The 23,065-nt window shown below is 38.2% G+C and overlaps 1 protein-coding gene across 1 annotated transcript in view; it reads left to right on the top strand.

Moving 5' to 3' along the window:
• The first annotated feature begins 7,903 nt into the window (after positions 1-7,903).
• ENTREP1 (endosomal transmembrane epsin interactor 1) overlaps positions 7,904-23,065 on the top strand; it is an 87,455-nt gene continuing 72,293 nt past the window's right edge. The window contains 3 exon segments of the mRNA XM_074207554.1: positions 7,904-8,161; positions 8,163-8,324; positions 19,678-19,734. Of these exon segments, the coding sequence (XP_074063655.1) occupies positions 7,904-8,161; positions 8,163-8,324; positions 19,678-19,734 (477 nt within the window).

The raw sequence follows: 23,065 nt of genomic DNA, 5'->3' as shown, positions 1-23,065 counted from the left end.
GGCTGAAGTTCTTTTGCTCTGGCGGGCCACCCCTCTGGTGGGCTGCCTCTCCAACCCTGGGGAGCAGAGCATTTCTGCTCTTTTCCAGGTTACCTTGAGTAGAAGAACTGCCTCACTGGGTCCCTCTGTGGGTTCTATCTCTTGAAGATTTTATGAGAGAGAGCGCCTAAGACACAATCCGTTCTTGTCGCCATCTTGGCTCTGCCCCCAATGTCAATATTGGAAGACTCATCTGCAATGTAGGAGTTGGCAGACCTGCCTCAGCAGCTGGGGGTGCTGCCCCTGCTGGAGGTGTTGCTCCTGCTATAGGCAGCTGCTCCAGCTGAGGAGAAGAAGAAAGGAAGCAAAAAAGGAAGAACTCAAGGAGTCTGGTGATGACATGGTCTTTGGTCTGTTTGACTAAATATTTTTTTGTAACATTAAATAAAAGGCTTAATTCAACTTAAAAAAAGACCTCATTTGGCAGATTCATGGCAGTGCTATTGAATGGTTTGTCATTTCCTTCTCCAGCTCATTTTACAGATGAGGAAACTGAGGCAGACAGGGCCAACTGAGTTGCCCAGGGTCACAAAGCTAGTATCTAAGGCTGAATTTGAGTTCATGTCTTCCTGACTCCAGGGCTATTGCTACATCCACTGTGCCATCTAGCTGCACCTTAGTTACTTTAGGACCTATCAACTTAACTTCTATTCCTTAATTTCCTTAATTAGTAAAGTCAAATCAAATACCTTGATATTTCTGTGCCAAAGAAGTACCATTAGACACTTGGGTACTCCAGAATGAGGCACAAGAACAATTTCAGTGCAGTTATTTAATATGAAAATAAAATAAAGGGGTTGAATTAGATGTGAGGGTGTGTTGAATTAAACTCCAACAGCTTGTGAGAACTGATTGGTAAATTTATACTTCAGCTCAGGGGTTCATTGACAGTCTCCTCTGTCTAAGAATCTTCTCTAGATTAAGAAAGTGATAGAGAAAACATTAATAATATAGATTAAATTTAAAAATATATATGTACATTTTTTCTGGAGAGCAAATTGTTAAACATTTATTAGCATAGTGCTGGTTTAAATTCTGTTTTGCCACCTGTTTGAACAAATCACATAGAATCAAAGATATTTCAGATGGGAAATTGTCTTGTTCAATCCCTTTATATTGCAGAAGTGTCTGTTTTCTTATTTGCAAAATGAGTTAATCTGGCATATTTTTAAGGCCCCTTACAGCTGTAAACTGTGACTGTGATGTTTCAAAGTATCTTTGGGACCTATTATGCTCTGAGTATTTTTGTTTTGTTTGTTTGGGTTTAGGGGGAGGGATGGAGAATTAATGATCTCAGTATAGAGTAAATCTTAATCTGTGAGTAAGTATTAATGTAATACTCCATTATCTCAATTTTTTTATCTACAAAATGAAGGGATTGAAAAAGACAATTTTCCTGGTCAAATATCTTTGATTCTAAGGTTCTATACCTGGAAAAGTAAAGTAGCAGGACAGTTTTCCTAAGTAATTCCTCTGTGTAAGACAAGTTATTAGCCACTATAAGAATTTAGAGAGAGACTGAAAAGTCATAGTCCTTATGATTCAGTGCTTTATAACTTTAAGGAAGAGGCAGGTAAAGGGCATAGCTTGGGGCCTGAGTCAGGCTCATCTTTTTATGTTGAAATCTGACATTAGACATTTAATAGATGTTTGACCTGAGGCAAACACTGCTTTCCTCAGTTTCCTCATCTTTAAAATAAGCTGAATCATTCCAAATGAAATGACAAATCACTTCAGGATCTTTGACAGGAAAATCCCCAAAGGGTCATGAAGAGTTGAACACAACTGAAAATGACTGAATTGGCTCTACCAATTAATACCTCTGTGACTTTGTGTAAAACCATGTGGCAGAGTGAAAAGAGTCCAAAATTTAGAGTCAAAAAATCTTGAGTAATTATTCTGACTGTGCCGTTAAATATCTGTGTGATATTGAACAAGTCACCTGGGCCTAAGTTTCCTCAACTATAAAAGAATGGGTGGGGGGAAGGTTGGACTAGATGACCTTTAAGGGCCCTGCCATGTCTAAATCTTTGATCTTAAATCATTTAAACAGTTTCGTCCTAAGTTTCCTTATCTAGAAAATGAGAGCTTTCATAGATCTAAAACCATGGATTTATGACCTCATAAGTTATCTAGTCCAACCCTCTAATTTTACAGATGAGGAAACTAAGACCAAAAAAAGTAAACTTTCCAGAAATCAATTAGGTAATAAAATCTCAGATCTAGAACTCAATTAAACCCCCTAATTCCAAAATGCAAGCTCAGCACTCTTTCCAATCCCACAGTTAGACATGACTTTTAGGATCCCTTCCATTTCTAAAACTCTTATCCTATGATTCTACCACATCCTTATAGATGTATATCTATGTTTGGCATTTATTCAAACAGCTCATGTTTACATGTGTGTATTTATAGATATGTGAGTAGTTGGATTCAGTAGAGCAAAGGAATTAGTTAAATCAAAGTTAAACTTTAATATCACAGTTCTGAATTTGCTTATTAAAAAGGTAGAAATGTACTAAAGAGAACAAAGGTATGAAAGTAGACATTGTCAGATAAGGACTACTTTGAAGAGATCCATGTTGGAAATAACAGAATTGTGAGGGATTTAAAGGTCTAATATATACTTTTTTTGAAAGAGAAGATGGCAAATGCATGGAAAAAATCTTGGACCTTATAAATACTAAAAAAGATAATTGAGACAATAATAATATCCACTAACATATAAGCCTACACTGCTATCTATTAAAAAAATCTTTATGAATCATTCATGTTTGGATGGAGAGAATCATAAATGAAAGTATTTACAGGGAAAATGCAGGTTTCACATGTGATATTTAACAATATGTCACAATTAATTGAGAGATTGCATTATGCTTCTTTTTTATGTACCAAAATAATTTGATTCAGTAAAATAAAATCCTACCTTTCAATCTCTTTTCAACAAGGTATACATTAAAATTATTCAAGATGCCTTGAAAAATCTAAAAAATAGAAATGACCAGGTTCATCCACCAGGTTCTGATCATAAGCATTAGGCAAGTCATAAATAAAAAGATATATGCTGACCAAAGCTGTTTGCTTTTATAATGGAGGAGATCTGATAAAGAATATAAGTTGTGAACCAATTTTCCATGAATGGAGAGTTCTTCTAGAAACTTCTGCTTGTGGAAGACATTGTGGAAGACATTTAGGTCAAACCCTAAACACAGCAGAGACTCCTCAAAAAGGCTTACAACCATTCAAAAGACTTTGACCTAATCACCTGTACAGGAAAAATCAATTAGATGAAGAATGTCTGTTGTCTAGGTTTCAACATTTGGTGAACAATCTATGAAGTTTATCCAACAGGCTATAAATCTGAGTCAAAACATTAGACTCAAGGTTAAATAAAAGGAGGACAGTGGATTATTTTTTGAAAGACTGCAAAATTCCATTAATGACACAAAACTCAAAAAAGCAAAATTCCATCTTTTTAATGACTACTGCTGTTGAACAATATATGAACTACAATACTTTCTAAAGGATTAAAAATTTAAAACACAGAAAACAATGGAGAGGTACACAGTAGGTGTGAGCAGACTGGGCTATATGAGGAAAAATGAAGTGAAAGATATCTTTAAAAAATTATAAGCTAGGAAGCCAGTTATGGTAATATAGCTTGGGCAAGGGATAACAGATGGAGAGCCAGTATGTGCATTCATAAACTCTTGATATCAGGAGAAAAGGAGGTCTCCAATTTCTCCATAAATATTTTGGAAGTCTGCCTTTATACAGAGATACTTTTTTGTCTTTCTTTTCTTTTTAATTTTAGAAAGGTTTTAATTATTTTGAGTTTTACAATACTTTCAAATCACATGATATAGACAACTGCTTGCTTTCTCTTATAGGGCTTAGAAAGGAGGAAAGAGCAGAGACCAACCTGAACAAGGACTTGAATGCCATAGAGGAAGAAAAAGAAATGTAAAAATGAGCTGGTGATAAGAGTGGGAGAGGAGAAAAATTAAGTTTGTGAAGGAGGGCAGGGAAAGAGGGCAAATTGAGTAAAAGACTTGGATTCAGATGATGTTTGCCCCCTACCTTAGAAAAATGTGAACTTTTGTTGTTTTCATGATATTACTGTATTTTGTTATTGTTTCTCTGATCTTTTTACTGACCCAAATCTAGTACTATGGACAAACTTTTCAGAAGTCCTTTTCAAAATATTTACAACATCTAAAATTCTTTGCTCACACTGGTAAGTAGTCATCTAAAAGGTGAATATACAAATTACATTTTTTTTTGTATTCAAATTAGGCAGTTCTAATATTTCACTTTAAAGATCATTGCATGCCTGTGTCTTTGAGAGGCAATGTGCAACAACAGAAATCAAATAGTGGCTCTAATGTCAGAGGACCTGGGTTCACAGACTGAGTTTTGATGCTCACTAACAGTGAAGCCTAGGATAAGTCTTTAGGATTTCTTATCTGTAAAATGAGAAGGTGGGATAATCCTTCAGATCCTTCCCAGTTCTAAATCCATCATCCTCTAAGGTCATCTATAAGTAAGAATATACAACAAAGCAAATTCAATTAATTGCCCTTCTAGGTCAAAGCTAATGGTTTAAATGGGGTTCCTGTATTTCATATGGCTTTCAATTATGCTTGATATCACCCCTTTTTTTAAAAAAATGGTTAATAGAGTTGTCAGTATGAATTAAATATTATAAATTTGCAAGGGAAAACTATATAGAGTTATATATCCTGTCCCCAAGATGCTTATAATCTAGTAACACAGGCAATTAGGAACTCACTATTATCTCTTGGTCCTAAATTAAAGTCTTTTCAAGACAATAATTTTTCAAGTTTATTTTAGATAATTTGTCCCAGGTTTTGTGTGCATTCACACACACACACACACACACACACACACACACACACACACACACACACAGACAAACATCAAGGAATTGTACAATGCAAAAAGAAGATGGGCTGATCAAATATTTAGAGCAAAGGATACAACTTGGTGTGGTGGGAAAAGAGTTTTGGATTTGGATTCAGTGGAGTGAATTTGAATCCTAGCTCTGATATTTAATACTTGTGTGACCTTGGGCCTTTCACTTAACCTCTCAGAGTCTCAATTTCCTCTTCTCTAAAATGAGAACTCTAGACTATATAGCCTTTGTAGTATTTTTCAGCTCTAAATCTATGAACTGATGACAGAAAATACATCTTATCTAACAAGCTTAAATGGCTGCAAATCTTTGGTTCCATGGTCAACCTATAATACCCTTTTCATCTCTAAATTTATAAAACAATGATGATTCAGAGCACTGCTCTGATATACAGAGGCCTTAAAAGACCTATAATGAAACTTCTACCTTACTATGTAGATCTTCTATATCTGTGGCAGAATGTTAAGTCAGATTGCTGCCTGCAACATTGGAAAGAGTACTCAGAATAATAACAATGTTCTAGAGTTATTTTTTTTCTTTTTTTGTTTTTTGCAAGGCAATGGGGTTAAGTGACTTTCTGGAGGTCACACAGCTAGTGTGTGAAGTCGTATTTGAACTCAGGTCCTCTGGAGTCCAGGTCCAGTGCTCTATCTACTGCACCACCTAGGTACCCTGAGAGTTACTTTTAAGATTTGTGAAGCATCTTTATATATAAAATTTGTATCTATAATCTCACTTAATTTTGCAGGTTTGAGATTGGAGATTGAAATACTGAATTATCCACCTGTTTGTTTGGTCTCCCATTCTCATTCACAATGGTTGTAAGCAGCTACTTTAAGGCTGGTCTTACAGCTGATTGACAGAGAAATTTTGTCCTATTCCATTTCTGACTTCAGTTGGTCAGAAAGATGATTCCTGCTTAAGCAGGTTGGTCCTTCAGGCTTTAGTACTATATATCTATATCTCTATATATGAATATATCAATACCAGTCTTAGCAGAGGATTATAGGAGTGAGCTACTAAACCTATTGTTATTCTATACTTCCATATATTTAAGTTTTCATTTCCAAGAGCAGTTTAAACACATATACTTTAGAACTACAACTTTTTAGCAAAGTCATTGGTAGTAAGTATGTTATATATTTATGGTCATAAATTATGATGATTAGTCTCTGACCATATTTAAACCATAAAAGAGGATGGAAGTTTTATATGAGAAGCAGTCTGGTATAGTGTAATCAACTTGAGGATTGGAGGATTGACTATGGGCTCAAACCTTGACTCTGATATAGATAGTTATGCTTATTAATTGTGTGACTGATCAAGTCAAATGACAACTTCTCTGGCTTCAGCGAAGTCTGTAAAATGAAAGGGTTTCACTAAGTGACATCTAAAGTCCCTTTCAACTTTAAATCCTGGAGGACACTAAATATCCCCCATCCTAAGATTGTTACATTTTTTTTTTGGTTTGTTTTGCAAGGCAATGGGGTTAGATGGCTCGCCCAACGCCACACAGCTAGGTTATTATTAAGTGTATGAGGCCGGATTTGAACGCAGGTACTGCAGACTCCAGGGCTGGTGCTCTATCCACGGTGCCACCTAGCCACCCCGAGACTGTTACATTTAACATGCAATGTGACTTAACTGCCTTGGTTCTCATCTGCCCTAAGATCTCATTAAAATTACCTTAGGTTTAGTAACATTTTGGAACATTAAAGTTTCCTCTCATGGGGGGGGGTATGTAATCGGGGGTAAACCATTTATTAAATCATATTTAAAAGCACCTGAGTAGTGTTTGGCAAATATTCAAATGAGCTCGAGATTTGGAATTTTATTTGTTTTGTTTTTTCCTGAGAAGTTTAAGCATTTCTCTCTACCTTGGAATGACTAATTTAGACTAGGGGGTCTGGGGGCGGTAGAATTCATTGTGCAGTCGGGCAGGCTCTTCAGACTCGGGGAGATTCCTTTTTTGGTATTGACTTCTTGAGGAGAAAAACAGACAAACATAAAAACCTTTATCCCTGGCCTGTTTCAAACACCAGAATGGGATGGACCTATGCTTTGGCTTTCTACCGTCAAGGATAATGGGAGTTGTTCCGAAAGAGCTTCTGGGTGAAGCATCTCCCTTGCAGCCCCGCAGCCCCTCCCTCGCCGCTCGGCCCCGCAGCGTCAGCATCCTGAGGCCGGGGATGGGGACTGAACTCGCGACCCCTCTTCCCGGAGGTAAGCGGTAAACTCGCCCGTCCCTTCATTTCCTGATGCCTTGTGGCTATTTCGGTGTCGGGCTGGTCCCCGGGGGCCTCGCTGCCCGCCCCTTCTCCCACGTGGAACGCGGGACCCCGCAAACTGGTTAAAGAAACCCAGAAGAGCGGGTCCTGCGAAGCGGGGCGGAGAGCGCACGAGTGCCGGCCGCGGAGCGCCCAGGACCGCCCTCGTCCCTCCGGCCGTCCGCGGGCTTTCCCAGGAGCGCCAGGACTGTGCGCGCGGGCCGGGCCGGGGAGACCAGACCGGGCCGGGGGCCGGGCCGGGCCGGGCCGGGGAGACCGGGCCGGAGGCGGGGGCGCGGCTGGGCCCGGAGCCCCGCGGCTCGGCTGGCCGCCGCCCGGCCGCCCCAGCCCCCACCCACCGCTCTCTCCCAGATCCCCGCTCCAGGGCGGGCGGCCAGGACACGCCGCCCTGCCGCTCCCGGCGGCGCCCCGGGCCCGGGCACTCGTCTTGAAACTTCGGCTCGGAGCCTCCCTCCGGGGGAGGCGGGCGCGGGGGGCCGGCGGCCCGGGGGAGGCGGGCGGGGGAGGGCGGCGGCAGGTGGCGGGGTGGGTCCGGCGGCCGCAGTAGCCTCGCCCGCCGGGCGCTGACAAGTGGTGGCCCGGATCCCGGGGCGGCGGCCCCCCGCGAGAGCCTCCCGGCCAGCCGCTGCGCGCCCGCGGCATGTCCCTGCCCGTGGTGCTCCCCGGCTCCTGCTGCCCGGCGGCGGGGCTCTCGGCGGGGACCCAGGCCGGGGGATCGGGCGCCGCGGCCGCCGCCGCCCAGGAGCCGCCGCCGGCCCCTCTCCGGCCCCGCTGGTCGCGGCCCGGGCTGCAGCCCCCGGCGCGGCCTCGCTGCGCCGCCGCCTCGGCCGCCGCCGCGCTCTCGCCGCCGCCTCTGTCCGCCCGCCGGGCCGCCGCCGCCGCCGCCGCCGCCGCCGCCGGGGGTGCCGGGCCCCGGGCTGCTGCCCGCCCGCCCGCTGCTGTCCCTGGGGCTCCTGCAGCTCATCCTGGGCTGCTGCATGGTGGCGCTCAGCTTCGGGGCGCTGTCCCTGAGCAGCTCCCCGCAGGTGAAGAACTCGTGCCCGTTCTGGGCCGGCTCCTCGGTAAGTGCGGGGAGAGCCGGGGCAGCCCCGGGGACAGCCCCGGGGACAGCCCCGGGGACAGCCGTGCCTTCCCTTAGAACGAGGGCGTTCGGGGGCTCAGACCTCTTTGGAGCAGAACTTCTGTGTTGGGGTTCTACTGGGCTCGTGGCTTTTTTGTCTGAGAGGTAGCAGCTCTTTTTGAAAGTATGCAAACATCGTAGCTTCTTTTCCTTTGGGATTTAAAATTGTAAGACTTCGCTGCCACCTTTCCAGCAGTTAAGGCAGAGAGGAGCACTCCGTGGGAGGAAAAAAGAGATTCCCGGGGGGGGGGGGGGGGGGGGGGGAAGTGGCTTGTGGTGATAGATAAAATTCAAATTTTTCCCTCCTTCACTGGGTGGATACAAGTCATTGTTTTTAAGCGTGATATTTGCATAATATTGCTAGAATGTATTTGAAGAAAAGTTCAAGTAGAAGGAGAAGGTGCAGGTGAATATAGGTTGTATTGAATCATTGAGGTTTAAGTGCAAAAAAGTTTTGAAAAACTGTGTCATGTTTCTAGAGACATATACCACACTCGCTTACTATATGAATAAAGCTTTTGCTGATCTGGAGAAAGCGATTTTAACTTAAAATCAGACGAAGTATAATTTTAGAGAACCGAAGGCTTGGTGTCTTCATTAATCAGTATAAAGCACAACTCCAGGAGATCATCTAGAGATGCCTGCTTTTAGTCTCAGGATTCCTGTCTTCCACTGCAGTTGCAATTTGATGCTGGTTGCCCGGTAAATGTGTTCTGTAAAGTGCACGAACCCCTATAAACCTGGTCATAGGATCTCCACAAGGCCTTTGGGAGGGAGAGTAAATAGCTTCTTAGGATTGCCTGCTGTTAGTGATGTACCTATAGCCCACTTAAGATGCTATGATGAATCTAGGTACTGTTATAAAACTTGTTGATCCTAAAGGTTTCTATGAGGGTTTTTGCCCTTTGGGCTAAGAGTCTCTGAAACAAAAGCTCACATTCTACCAAATGAGTTTGTGGAAAAACAGAGGGCCATTCTTTATACAATTTAAAGCAAATTAAGTTTCTACTATGAACTAACTGAAACCCTAATGAAAACATAAAGAGTGCACCATTTTTTTATACATGCATGTCTTTAGACCTGCAGTGGATGCACATTGTATGTCAAGTCACATACTTTTCTGTAATACATGTCCCTTAAAAAGAGTGAGCCAATCATATAGAAAAACATAATACAGAGGAGTCAAAAGTAACTTGCTACAATTCAGTCTTATGTTTAACATCAACATCAGAGGAGCCAACTGAACTGAAATTTTACCCTTAACTTTTCTTTCCTCATTAAAGTAGTCTCATGCTGTTTGATTTTCTGAATGGTATGGTATGTGCTGTGACTTAGAAGGTATTCAATAATGTTGCTATCGTCATTTTCACTTTCCAATGACCAGAAATTATCTTCTTGCTTTGCTCCAATTCTGTTGTCTCTTTAGGGAAAAATTCGTTGAATTTACAGTCATAGAAAGTAAAAGGGTAACCCATAACCCCTATCATCCAACTCCCCTTCCCTATTTTGCAATGGAAGAAATAAAGTCAAAGGTAGGTTAAGTGGATTTGGTGATGGTCACACAGGAAGTATCAGTGTCTGAACTACCTCCAAACTTCACTCAGAGATCTATATTTAACAGTTTGGGAATCAGATGCATAATTCATTTATCAAAGTAAATGGGGCTAAATTACTTTTTAATCTCTCCCCTTGCCAGTGGTGTGTTATGCATACAACAGATGCTTCATGAAAGTAAAAGTTGCTGGAGAAAGAACAATATCATTCCATCAGTCACAGATCAAAGAATATTATTCCAACTAATCCAGTCATCCTCACAAGAAGTTGTATTGTTCCCCTTTCATTCAATCTCATCTGTGCCTTCACTTCTAGGAAGTGGCAAACTAGCTTAAATAATTTTTGATTTGGAACAAAGAGATTCTATTTTGTCCTGAACATTTTCTTCTTATTCTGAATTCAACCTTTCCACTGAGTTATTATATCCAGATAGTTTCCAAGAATGCTTTCTCTAGATTGATCCCAGTCTTCACTGTGATCACAAAATCAACAGCTGCTCATTGTAGCTGAATAAAACAGGAGGATAGCAATAAATGTCTTAATTACATGTATTATTTGGGGATTAACATCTTGATAAAAGTCCACATGCATTTAAATTTTTTTATAATAAACTTTTTTTTTTTAGGTTTTTGCAAGGTAATAGGGTTAAGTGGCTTGTCCAAGGCCACACAGCTAGGTCGTTATTAAGTGTCTGAGGCCAGATTTGAACTCAGGCACTCCTGACTCCAGGGCCGGCTCTCTAGCCACTGTGCCACCTAGCCACCCCATAATAAACTTTTTTCAATCAATGGAATGCAACTTTTCTTTTACTTCGTGTCTTAACCCCACTGAGAAAGAAAAACAAAACCTTTATGTTCAAGCAAATCATATACTTGCATTATCATGTCAAAATAATGAAAAACAGTCTCAATTTGCTCTCTAAATTCATAATTTCTACTAGTAGGTGAATAAGTAGCATGTTTCCTCATCAGTCCTCTGATCATTGTGTTGATCAGAGTTCCTAAATCTTTCTAAATTTTATGTCTTTACATGTTGTTTTTCTCATATAAATTTTTCTAGTCTGCTCACTTCACTTTGTTTTGGTTCATACAAGTTTTTTCAGGTTTCCCTAAAACCATTCCCTAAACATTTTCTATAGTATAACAGCTTTCTATCACATTTATAAATCTTAATTTGTTCAGCTGTGTCCCAAATGATGGGTTTCTAATTTTTTGATACCACAAAAAGAGCTGTTATATTTTGATTTTGTGAGGCTCATGCCATTTAAAGTTATTAATGTTTCCAATTGGAATCTTAATGTAGTCATGAAATTCTGGAACCAGGAAATTTTTGAGTTACTTCAATATGGGAGTGATTAAAAATATTGAGATCTCTTTTTAATGTGCTAAACTCATTTAATTTTCTTCAGTTAAAACAACATATTGATGGAAAAGTTGAAAAATTACCATGGATGAATACCAGGTGGAAGTTTTAGATTCAAGGTTATTGCTTCATTACCATTTGAAATATAGGAAGCTGAATTAGAAAAGCCAACATAAACCAAATATTAAGTTACAGTGAATAAAAGCTAGGAACAATAGATATGAAGATATCCTCATACAGCAATATTTGAGTGAGCATTATTGGCTTTCACCTATACCAACTAAGTAGACAAATCTATTGAGTTTTGCCCACAAGAGGAATACAGATTAGATCCCATGAATAAATAAATAAATGTATTACTCAAGAGAGAAATATAACACTTGAATCTGTGAACAACAAAGGTATTTTTCCAAACAAACTTCTGAAAGTGATAGCGTCCTAGAAACCATAAAGAAGATATCTGAGAAATTTCTGTAGTATAAAAAGTAAAAATATATGACTTTATATTTAAGAACAAATAAGTCCTATTTGCTAAAATCATAAACAAAAGAAACAGTTTTTAGAACTTTAAATTGTACTCCCAACAAGTTATAGAAAACAGAGGTATATTTCATTAACATTTATTTTTCCTTTTGGCATACTTGGGAAGTAGCCCAAATGCCCACTCTCTGTCTCTATCTCTCTTTTCCCTCATCCTCTATCAGTGATTCCACCAGTGCAGAGACTTCCCATTAAGGAAACTCATTGTGCCTCTGCAGATCTCATGCAATTTGTGTTCTTAGAGAATTGCTTAGAACACTGAGAATGAGGATCTCAGGTCACACAGAAAGCATAAGTTAGAAGCTCAGCATATATTATACATAAAATTTGAACCCAGGTCTTCCTAACTCTATAGAGGTAGAATATAATTGTTGATCTTGCCTGGCCTCAAGGGTCTGGAAAAGCTAAGTTGAGGCCCTGCACCTGAAAGCTTCTAAGCTATAGGACCTGGGTCTTGTTATTCTCTAAGATTGTAAGCTAAAAGTGGTCAGGTTGTTGAAGTGAACTTCCACACAGGGACTGCCCATATACTGATAAAATAATAGATTTGGGCAAAACATATATGTAAACACAATATATACATGCAGCATATATATGTATCTTTACCTTGTACCAATCATGGTACCAATCCAAAATCCTTCGCTAGGTCAATTGCAAAGTTAGAAATCTTCATTCTAAATCTCTTGCATTGTTCCTGAAAACCTGCATCCTGGCTAGGAGGTGTGTTTAGTTAATTAATATTAATTAAATTCCAAAGGGACATTTTATTCTCCTAGATAACCCAGCTGATCACATTTGGATGAATTTAATTAAAAAGTGCAAAGTTTCATTGCTTCATGTCTCGAACTTAAAGAAGGAAATCCTAACTTTGATGTCATATAACTTTTCAAAGTTATCTCAGGTATGTGATTGAGATTTTCTTTTCATGTCAGTGAAACCTTGATTGTGACATTTGTGCTTTATAGATATACTACATACACAAGCACAGTGATTTCTATGGAATTTCATGTTGACATGAAGTTGGGATTCCATATCAATAACTCTGCAGTCCCCTGGCATAATGTCAGTTTCTAGCAAGAGACCAACAGGTGGCACAGTGGATAGAGCACCCGCCCTGGAGTCAGGAGAGCCTGAGTTCAAATCTGCCCTCAGACACTTAATAATTACCTAGCTGTGTGGTCTTGGGCAAGCCACTTAACCCCATTTGCCTTGCAAAAACCTAAAAAAAAAAGAGACCATTTGTGGCTACCTTCCATTAGCAAACTTTGAAAAAAAGTCTCAATAATTATTGACTTCATTAAAAGGCTAAACTAACCAAAAGAATTGGAAGTTACTATTGTACACATTAAGCCTACATCTTTATGCACATCAAATCATGGTCTATTATTTAAGGGGCCATTTTTTTCTCATTCCTAGGGATGTTTCTAGTGATTGGATTCTGCCCTTTATTTTTAGAGTGATAGATGTAGCAGAGGGAATATTTAGCAAAAGTAAGTCTATGTGTGTGAAGTATATGTATATGTGTGTATGTATACATGCACACATAAATAAAAATGTTCTCTAGTTGGGTGTATATATGAGTATGTATTTAAATATGTGTGTGTATGTGTGTGTAATATATATATATATATATATATATGTGTGTGTTTAATTATAGCCCCCCCATGGGGAGGGGTTAAAGGAAGAAAAAAATAAACAATACACAGCAGGGACCAGAAGAAAACCTACAAAGAAGCAAAGAAAAGATGGACAATTTTGAGCACAATCTGTAATATTTATTAGATAGGCTTTCCTGAAAAAAAGTTCTATTGCTTTATGTTATGAATCCTCTTGTGTTTTACTGCACACATTACAATGATTTTTTTAATTTAGTAAAATAAAAAATAAAAACAGAAGAGGAAACTGAGGCCCAGAGAGGCTAAGTAATATGGAAATAAAAAATCTAAGACCTGAACTTACTTGATCTACTTTTATAGACCCTTATAATTACCAGAGAAGCTGCTGTATTATACAGGGCAGCACTGGAAATAACCAGTTACCTACTTCCCTTATCCAGGAGCATGATGATTCATGCTGGCCAAGTAGAAAAGAATTCTGGGTTCATTTATTTTACTGGCAATGCAATTTTGAGGTCGGGACAGAGCAGGTTGGTAGAAAATATTCTTGGAGGGAGAATTAGTAAATTCTTTGGACATGTATAAGGTTGATGCAGAAGACCTATATCTCATCTCTACATCCAGTATCACGAGTATCACAAAGATTAAGGGATATCACAGGTCATCAAATCCAACCCCCTCAATTTATCAATGAGGAAGGTAGTAAGCATTCAAGATGGGATTTGAACTTATCTTCTAAACAAAGTCAGTGCTCTTTCCATTGTACATACATAACAGATGAACTAGAAAGTTTTGGTCCAAAGCTTAGCTTTTGAGCATAATGAATTTATTTTAGATTAGGTATTTCAGAGATTAAAACTATTTATTTTGCAAGTGTAGTGGACTGATACATTTTCAAATTTTCTTTAAAAAACTCTTAACTTTCAATAATGTATGCACGTTGCAAGAAACGAGGGGAAGGTCACTGTGATAAAGATACTTCACTAAATCTTATTTTGACTTAGGATTCATTTAGTTTTTGAAAATAAACTTGTTAACTCACTCAGGACTAGTAACAATAAGCGAATAAAATGTTGATTTAGAGAGGTTTCTCCCCCTTTATGCTCAGTGCAGTTTCTTCTTTGGAGTAATTAGGTGGTTAGAAATGTGGACTGCCACAGTCAACCTTGCAGCTATTGCTGTGTCTGGCTTATGGATGACCTATACACAGTAACAGCTGCTGTTATTCCCCCCCCCCCCCCCCCCCCCCCCCCCGCAACTTCCTTCCCCCCCCCCCTTCTGACTGAGCCCCAGCTGTTGCTGCCTAAGGGAGCTGATGTCCTTGAAAACCTTGCCTCTCCCTTCTGGGAGTCACAGATTCCTGCCCCCACCTCCAACTCTTTCCTCATTTAGTAGGTAATACAGGTTTCACAGCCATACTTCCTTCTCCCCACCTTCAATTCACTCTCTGGGAAACTCTGCCCTTTTTTTCTCTTCTAAAGATCTTTGAGGAAATTGGAAGAGAAAGAGAGGGAATATTCACTACAGGTGTGGTGGAGAAGGTTCTTGTCCTGGGATGGTGTTGGAGAGATGAGTTCTTAGCACGTTTAGTAGGAATTTTCAATACATTTTCCAAATAAAATTTTTTTTAAAAAAGTAGTTAGATTCTATTATGCTATCAGTATTACATAGTGTTGTTGTTGTTCAGTTGTGTCTGATTCTGTGACGACATGGATTATACTATCCATGGGGGGATTCTCGCCAAAGTTACTGGAGTGGTTTGCCATTTCCTTCTCTGATAAATTAAGATTAAGTGACTTGCCCAGGTCTTCCTGACTCCAGATCCAGAGTTTTATCCATTTAAACCATCTAGCTACCCTGTATAAATAGTACAGAATTATAATATCCTAAGCAGATAGGTAGCCTAACCAAAATTTACAATATTTTTTTGGAAGAAATTAATTCTGAACCATAAACAGATAGTTATTGAATTATAATCCTTTAATTCTAAACAAGGTGGATCCTATTAGACAGGAAGACAGATTGGGAGAGGCAGTAGTCAGAAGCAATACACTTTTGAGGAGGGACAGGGTGAAAGGAAAAAATAGAATGGGTGAGGGGAAATAGGATGGAGGAAAACTGTCAAAACATTTTTGAAGTAAATTTCTCTGATGAAGGTCTCATTTCTGAAATATATAAAGAAATGAGCCAAATATGAAAATGAGAGCAATTTCTAACTAGTCCCTCATTTCTCTGTGAAGTGGAAGTTTTATTATCTATCCTCTAGTACCATCGTTGTCTTTTTCAGTTACCTAGAGTTCATCTTTTTAATGATTTCATGTATACTGTTTTAGACATTGTGTATATTATTTTTTAGTTTTGCTTATTTCATTCTTCAGTCAGAAGAATTTTGGTAAGTCCCTTTAATATGAACCCTACAGAAGACTGTGATCTTCTCTCCCCCTTAATCTTGTCTTTTCCAGGCCAGATATTAGCAGTTCTTTCATTGGTCCTCTTATGAAAAAGTCCTCATCCTCTCAACACTCTTGTTGTCCTTCCCTGAATATATTGCTGTGTATTTTAAACTGTGGTGCCCAGGATACACAAATATAATCTGCCTGGGAACAGGGGATCATTCTCTAAGCTATTATTATAAAATAAATTTGAATTATTGTTATTTTTTTATTTTGGTTGCCATGTCACTTTTGACCCATTTGAACTTGCCATGGAGCTCTAATACCCTGAGTTCTTTTTTTACAAGTTCTTAACTGACTACATCTGTTTCATCTAGTATTTATGCAATTAATTTTTTTGAAGACAAGGATAGGACTCTTTATTAGATTTTGCAATCATACTAGCCTGACACATTCTTTTTAGACTCTGAATCTATATTAGTTATTACTTCCAGCTTGGTTTCATCTGCAGATTTGATAAGCACAAACCCTCATCCAAGTCATTGATAGAAAGAACAAATAACAGAAAATCAAGGGCATCCTTTGTAAGAGATCTTCTAGGTTGACATATATCCATTGATGACTATTTTTGGGTTATGTCATTTAATTGATTCCTAATCTTCTTACCTCACAGTCCTTCATCTTATCTACAAGGATAATATGACAAACTTTATCAAATGTTTTGCTGAAATTGAAGGAGACTATAGCTATGGAACTTTTCTGATCTCCAAGTTTAGTAACTACTAAAAAAGAAAATGAGTTTAGTCGGCAACAATCTTCTGGATGAAGTTATGATGAGTCTTAGTTGTGATCATTACTTTCTTTCCCAAATGCTCACTAACCATACTTTTAATAACATGCTGTAGATTTTTTATTAGAATCAAAGCTAAGCGCCACAAGGCTCTTCGTTTTTAGACTTTTTCCTTTTAGGAAAGTCAAGATATTTGCTTGTTTCTGCTATATGGTACCTGACAATTTATTATCTATATTTTGGGGGGGGATCAAAGACAGTGAAACAGCAAGCATAGCTGTTATAGCTCTTCCACTTTCCTAAGATGTAGTTCAGCAAGCATCTGGAAACATGAACTCATTGAGGGCAACAAGATACTTTCTTATCATTTCCTCATTTATTTTTGGAGCCAACTCCTTGTTGTCTTTTTTTGTTTGTTTTGTTCTATTCCTCCTAGTATGAAGCTAATTCTCCCTGTTAGAGAAAACAGAAGCAAAATTACATCTGAATATGTAAAACTTAGAATTTAGGGTTAAATGTCAGAAATTATAGGTTAGACATGAAGTTTATTTTCTTTTTTTTTTTTTTTTTGGTTTTTTTTTTGCAAGGCAAACAGGGTTAAGTGGCTTGCCCAAGGCCACACAGCTAGGTAATTATTAAGTGTCTGAGACCGGCTTTGAACCCAGGTACTCCTGGCTCCAGGGCTGGTGCTTTATCCACTGCACCACCTAGCTGCCCTCTGAGACCAAATTTGAATTCAAGTCTTCCTGACTCCAAGTCCAGTGCTCTATCCACTGAAAGACTAGTTGCTCTAAAAGGCTATTGAAATAGAAGAAGGCAACTGATCAAGTGAAAGTCCTGTAATCAAGAGATAGTTTATTTTCTAGGATTTACCATGAAACCTATAGGTAGAGGCCATTTATCCAAAGTGATCACTACAAATAGAGGAAGAAAGGAGTGTTTATCCATAAACAAAGGATAAGGGAAATCATTAACTTCCTTGGAAACCTATTAGGTTGCATAATATTAGGTTTAATAATTGCTAGGTGGCATAGTGGATAGAGTACCAGCCCTGGAGTTAGAAGGACTTGAGTTCAAATCCTGCCTCAGATACTTTATTAGTTGCATGACCTTGGGCAAATCACTTAACCCCATTGCCCCCCCCCCAAACAAAACAATTACTCCAAAGAATGTCATCTTTATCCAATGCTATCTAATGAATTGTTATCTCTTACTGGATTTGAAGTATAAAGAGAGCTGGACTAGTTTTCCAGCTTTTCAAATCTTATAGCTTCCTGAGTTTGTAATTAACACAGGGGAAGATAACATTTCATTTTTTACAACAGACTTTTTGCCAGGAATATAGGTTTGAAATACTTATTAAATAGTTGTGCCTTTTCTCCATTGTTCATTCTCACTGTTCCATTGGATTATGATCCAATTCTTTCTTTGATCTTCCTTTGACCCCCAAAATGACTGAACAAAATTCTTTTGCTATCTTTTGCATTCTACACTAGCTCTGCTCATCCTGAACTTTGGCATTTCTGACAGTTCTTACAGGACCACACTTTTGTGTTTCATTCTTTATTGCCATGTCCTTGCTTCAATACGATGTTTAAAAATTCAAGCTGGTTTATGAGTTCCCAGAATATGCATTCAAGTCTCTTAAATATTATATGTCTTATAAGTCTCTTAAAACTCTTAAAAGTTTCTTTTCCGCCTTTTCCTTTCTTTTTTTGAGATGGTTTTTTGTCTCTTGTTCCTTGTCTCTCCAGGTCCATTTAATGGAGTGTCAAAATTTGCTTCTAATCTATGAAGGTGAAAGTGTTGCAAGTTTTCTTGGGTGTTTTTAACTTGTTGAATATTTAACTTTTCTGGAAAAAAAACATGCAGGTTTTTATTAGTGAATGGTAATTGTGAATTGCTGAACTTTTTGTATTTGGCAAGTAAAAAGCATATGTGAATGAAAAAACCCATCACACTTGAACAGTGACTGGAATGTAACCAAGGGACAGAATAACTACTTCCATTGTGATTCATTGGCTAACTGCTTAGAATTATAATATCCACTGGGTGGATGTTAGTTTGAGGGTTTAGGGGAAAAAAAACAACTCTCTGGTTCCTTTTCCTGAGTTTTGAGATTGTGTTTTATTGAAATGATAACATGAATTTCTAATAAATATCTTTTATTGAAATATTGAATTTTGTCAGAGTACAGTATAAAATAATTTAGTCCCATTTCATCCTGTTCCCCCATCTCCCTCCCCAAGAGGCAGTATAGAACACTGGGAAAAAGTAATGAATTTGGGATCAAAACTTGTGTCCAAAACCTATCATACAGACTACCTTATAACTCTAGTCAAGTCACAACCTCTCTCAGATTCAGTTTCCTTATCTGTAAAATAAATCTGTGAGCCTATGATATCTTTGCTGAAGATAATGGTAATGTTTGTCTTTCATTCCCAAAGAAGGCCAAGACATCAGAGGAGGTGATATCATGACAAGCACATGAATTAGATTTTAGTGAGGGAGTACTATGCTAAATTGCTAGCCTTACTTTCTCCTTAGTCTAGGCCCAATGACCAAGAAGGTATCAGGAAACTGGAGAAGGTCCTGGATAAGAGGCAATCAGGGTTAAGTGACTTGAGCAAGGTCACACAGCTAGCAAGTATCAAGTATCTGAGGTTAAATTTAATATCCCTCCTTTCTGATTCCAAGGCCACTACACCACTAACTGATCCCTTTACTGAAGACCTCTGTAATAAAGACCTTTGAGAAGAATGAAAGCATTTCTATCTGTGTAATCTTATTTGGTAGAAAGGAAAAGACACCTAATAAACAAGGCAATAGGTAGGGAGGACAGGAAGTAGTATTTGTGAAGTATTCTATCATCCAAGGTGCTATCTCCCAGGGCTCAGAACATTGTTTGTGACAAACAGTACTGGTAACACTTTTTTATTAAAGAATTTTTCACAGTTTTGCAGTCTCTTTTAAAAATACCTCAGAATTTATAGGGACTGTTGTTGAAAGGGAGACTCATGTCCGTATTTACCTTTACAGGTGATCCTCTCTGGAATCATAGGACTAACAACGTGGAAAAGACCGATGATACTTTTGGTATGTAGTAATTTTACAAACTGTTAATAGGGGTGGTATGTAGTAATTTAACAAACTATTAATAGAGTTAAAATGTACTGTTAAAAAGAAGTCAATTCTGATATAAAATTAACATTAAAAAGAAGTTATATTTCCTCTCTCAAAATTGAGTGGTGCAAACAAAACATTGTAGTCAAACATTCCTTTTTGTTTGTTTGTTTTTTTGTGTTTAAACAATAAAAACAGGTTACTTCTTTTGTTAGCAGTGAGGACTTACTTACATTTTTAGTTTTAATTCCACCAGTAATACCTTCTGGTTTTTTTAGGTACTCTTCCTCTCATTGTATGTAGTACAAAGGTACTTTGATAGATGAGTCTGTATTATCATTGGTACAGGTACTTTCTCTTTACACCTTTATTCCAAGTAGCTCTTGTCTATGATCTTCCCTTGAATCCTCTTTAGAGATTCTACTTAGTGCCTTTGAGGCCATTCTCTTATTCTTTAACAATTGTTGAAGTTAATACTCACTAACTGCCTCAAACTCTATATAATATTACAGATCCATTCCTCCTTCCATGAAATCCATTGTCATTTGAAAACACTTAGCTTAACTACTTATCCTGGAAAAACAAAATGTATGAAGATGCATATTGCTCTGATGATAAAATGCATTTGGAGTTAGTCCATCAGCATGCACAATGTGAGTTGGTTCAGGACCCAGAATCACATAGAGGGTGGAGGAGATCAAAATGGATCGTATTTGGGAACTAATACAGATCCTTTAGTAATTCTAAATGGTTCACTGAAGCAAAAATCATCTTTTGAATAATAATATTCTTCAGTAAGAGAATGTGTCTACAAATTTGAGAAGGCCATGATTTCAGAAGAGTCAAAATTGTAAGTTGCCCCAAAGGTTTTGGGGAAAAAAATTTTGTGGCAAGCATAATTGACACAGAAAAAGTATCATAAAGTATATCTGAGGGTAGTCATTTAATGAGAGTAAAGAAGAACATATGGACATCTAATGGAGGAACTATAATTTGGAATTGTAGTGCTTGAGTCAAATTCAATTTTTCTGAATCCTAGGGAACCACTGAGGTGGTACTGGTGCAAGGTATAAGACCAGAGGTCCACTCCAGGGAGAAAGTCTGTCCCTAAATGTTTGGTGTCTTGGAACAAGCAAGTTCCAGAAACTGGTAATATTAAATGCACAGAAATGTTAACAGAACCTATGGCTGGCTTTCCCAAAGGGAGGGATGATTTACAGACACTGACTCTTTGTGACCTCATTTGAGGTTTTCTTGGGAGAGACACTGGAGTGATTTGCCATTTCCTTTTCCAGCTCATTTTACAAATGAAGAAACTGAGGCAAACAGTTTAAGTGACTTGCCCAGGTTCACACAGCCAGTAAGTGTCTGAGGTTACTTAGGAAGATGAGTTTAACCTGGGCTCTAACCAAAGTATCACCTAGCTATCCCTGATTTACAGAAAGACATAGACAAAAATTGTACTAGATAAGGAATTGTGAAGGGGTCAGATAGATGGGATCATGGATCTATAAAGAATCTAAGTACATCAAAGACAGGTAGTATACCATTTTAAAGGGTGAAAGTATGTTGTGCAATTTTGATTCATGTAGCAAACATTCGCTACATCGCATTCAACATGGAAGGCTCCAATCAGATGCTATATCAATAGAAATGTAAATAAATGTGGTACCTGATTTTGTCTTTTTTAAATTTTTTTTTATTTAAGGCAGTGGGGTTAAATGACTTGTACAAGGTCACACAGCTAGGTAATTATTACGTGTCTGAGGTCAAATTTGAATTCAAGTTCACCTGACTCCAGGTCTGGTGTTCTATCCACTGCACTTAACTAACTGCCCCTGAGATACTAGTTCTAAAACATTTTACAATTTTGGCCATGCTCTCCAAAGAAATTTAGCAAAAATCTGCTACGTTATCTGATGATTTAGGGGAGAAAATACATAGCTTCTTTTATTTTAATTTTACTATTTGGGTCCTTTCAAAATTAGTGATAGACTTTATATGTGAATTTCTTTTAGGTTTCTCTTTCAATACTTGCTTCTGTTTTCCTGAACTTTATATTCATCCCTTGGTTGATTTTCAGTTGTCATGTTACTCTCCATACCACCATTACCACCACCACCCTTTTAAGGGCTCCTTTTGGGGGGGCAGTTCCTGGTAGAGCACCATTCTAAGCACTTGATCACCCTTTACTGAAGAACACTTATATTCTTGCTCCCTCTTTGGTCATTGTTTCAGTGATTACATCAGGCTTCTTACTGTGGGTGAACAAAGGAGGGTCAGTTTGACCTAGTTTCTTTAAACTCAAGTGTTTTCAAAAACTTCAAGAATTGGAAATTCACAGTATCCCTCATCCAGATTGAACCTTTCATATTATTATAGATATTAAAACAATTATATTAAAATGTTTATAAAAATATATTTGGTTCCATTTGGATTTGCACTCAGTTTTACAGAAAGGTATTTGATAGAAATATGTATGTGTTTTTTTTTTAATGTATTTTTATTTGTATGTGTTTTTAGGGGAAATTAGGTTTTTTTTTCTCTCTGAGATCAGATATTTTGCATTTTTTCTTCAAAAGTTTTATGTATTACTTCTAGAGATTATTCTTGATTTACTCTACTAAAATGTATACCTGAGTAAGGGCTCTTAGAAATTAGGTCTATCATCATCATCATCATCATCATCATCATCATCACCACTATCATCATCCTCCTCTCTAGACTTTGGAAAATGAAGTTGAGAATGGTTAAGTGACTTGCATAGGGTAACTAACTAGTAAATAAATATCTAAGTACAATTTGAACTCTCACCTCCACTCTCTACACTCTCCTCATCCATTCACATCTAGCTGGGAGGTCCTTTAGTAACTCTTGCCCCTAACCTTTTCATTTACAAATGAAGAAATTGTGTTATCTTGAGAAGTATAATCCTATTGCTTCTTGGTTGATTTGGGGGTGGGGGGAGACTAGAATTTGGTAGGATTATTCACTTTGAAAGTTCACTTTTATACTGCCTGTTCAAAGTTATATACCATGTAGTAGGTATTCTAGTTTACTGACCCTATTGATTTAACATCTCATGCTGCTATAAGAATTGTCCAAAGTCATTGAAGAACAAGTTCAGTTCCACTAAAATTTATGAAGTACCTGCTACAAGCAAAGCATTGGTGATGGAGTTTATCATATTGATGGGATTTTTTATTATCCAAAAGAGACAATGAAAAACATCCTTTTGGTGATGGAAAAAAAAATCTCAGAAATGAACTAATTCATTTACATCTAGTTCCAGAAATATGCCTGA

This window comes from Macrotis lagotis, chromosome X (assembly GCF_037893015.1).
Source record: "Macrotis lagotis isolate mMagLag1 chromosome X, bilby.v1.9.chrom.fasta, whole genome shotgun sequence".
Taxonomy (NCBI): Eukaryota; Metazoa; Chordata; class Mammalia; order Peramelemorphia; family Peramelidae; genus Macrotis; species Macrotis lagotis.
The sequence above is the reverse complement of the archived record's forward strand: the minus strand, read 5'-3'. Positions and strand labels throughout refer to the sequence as shown.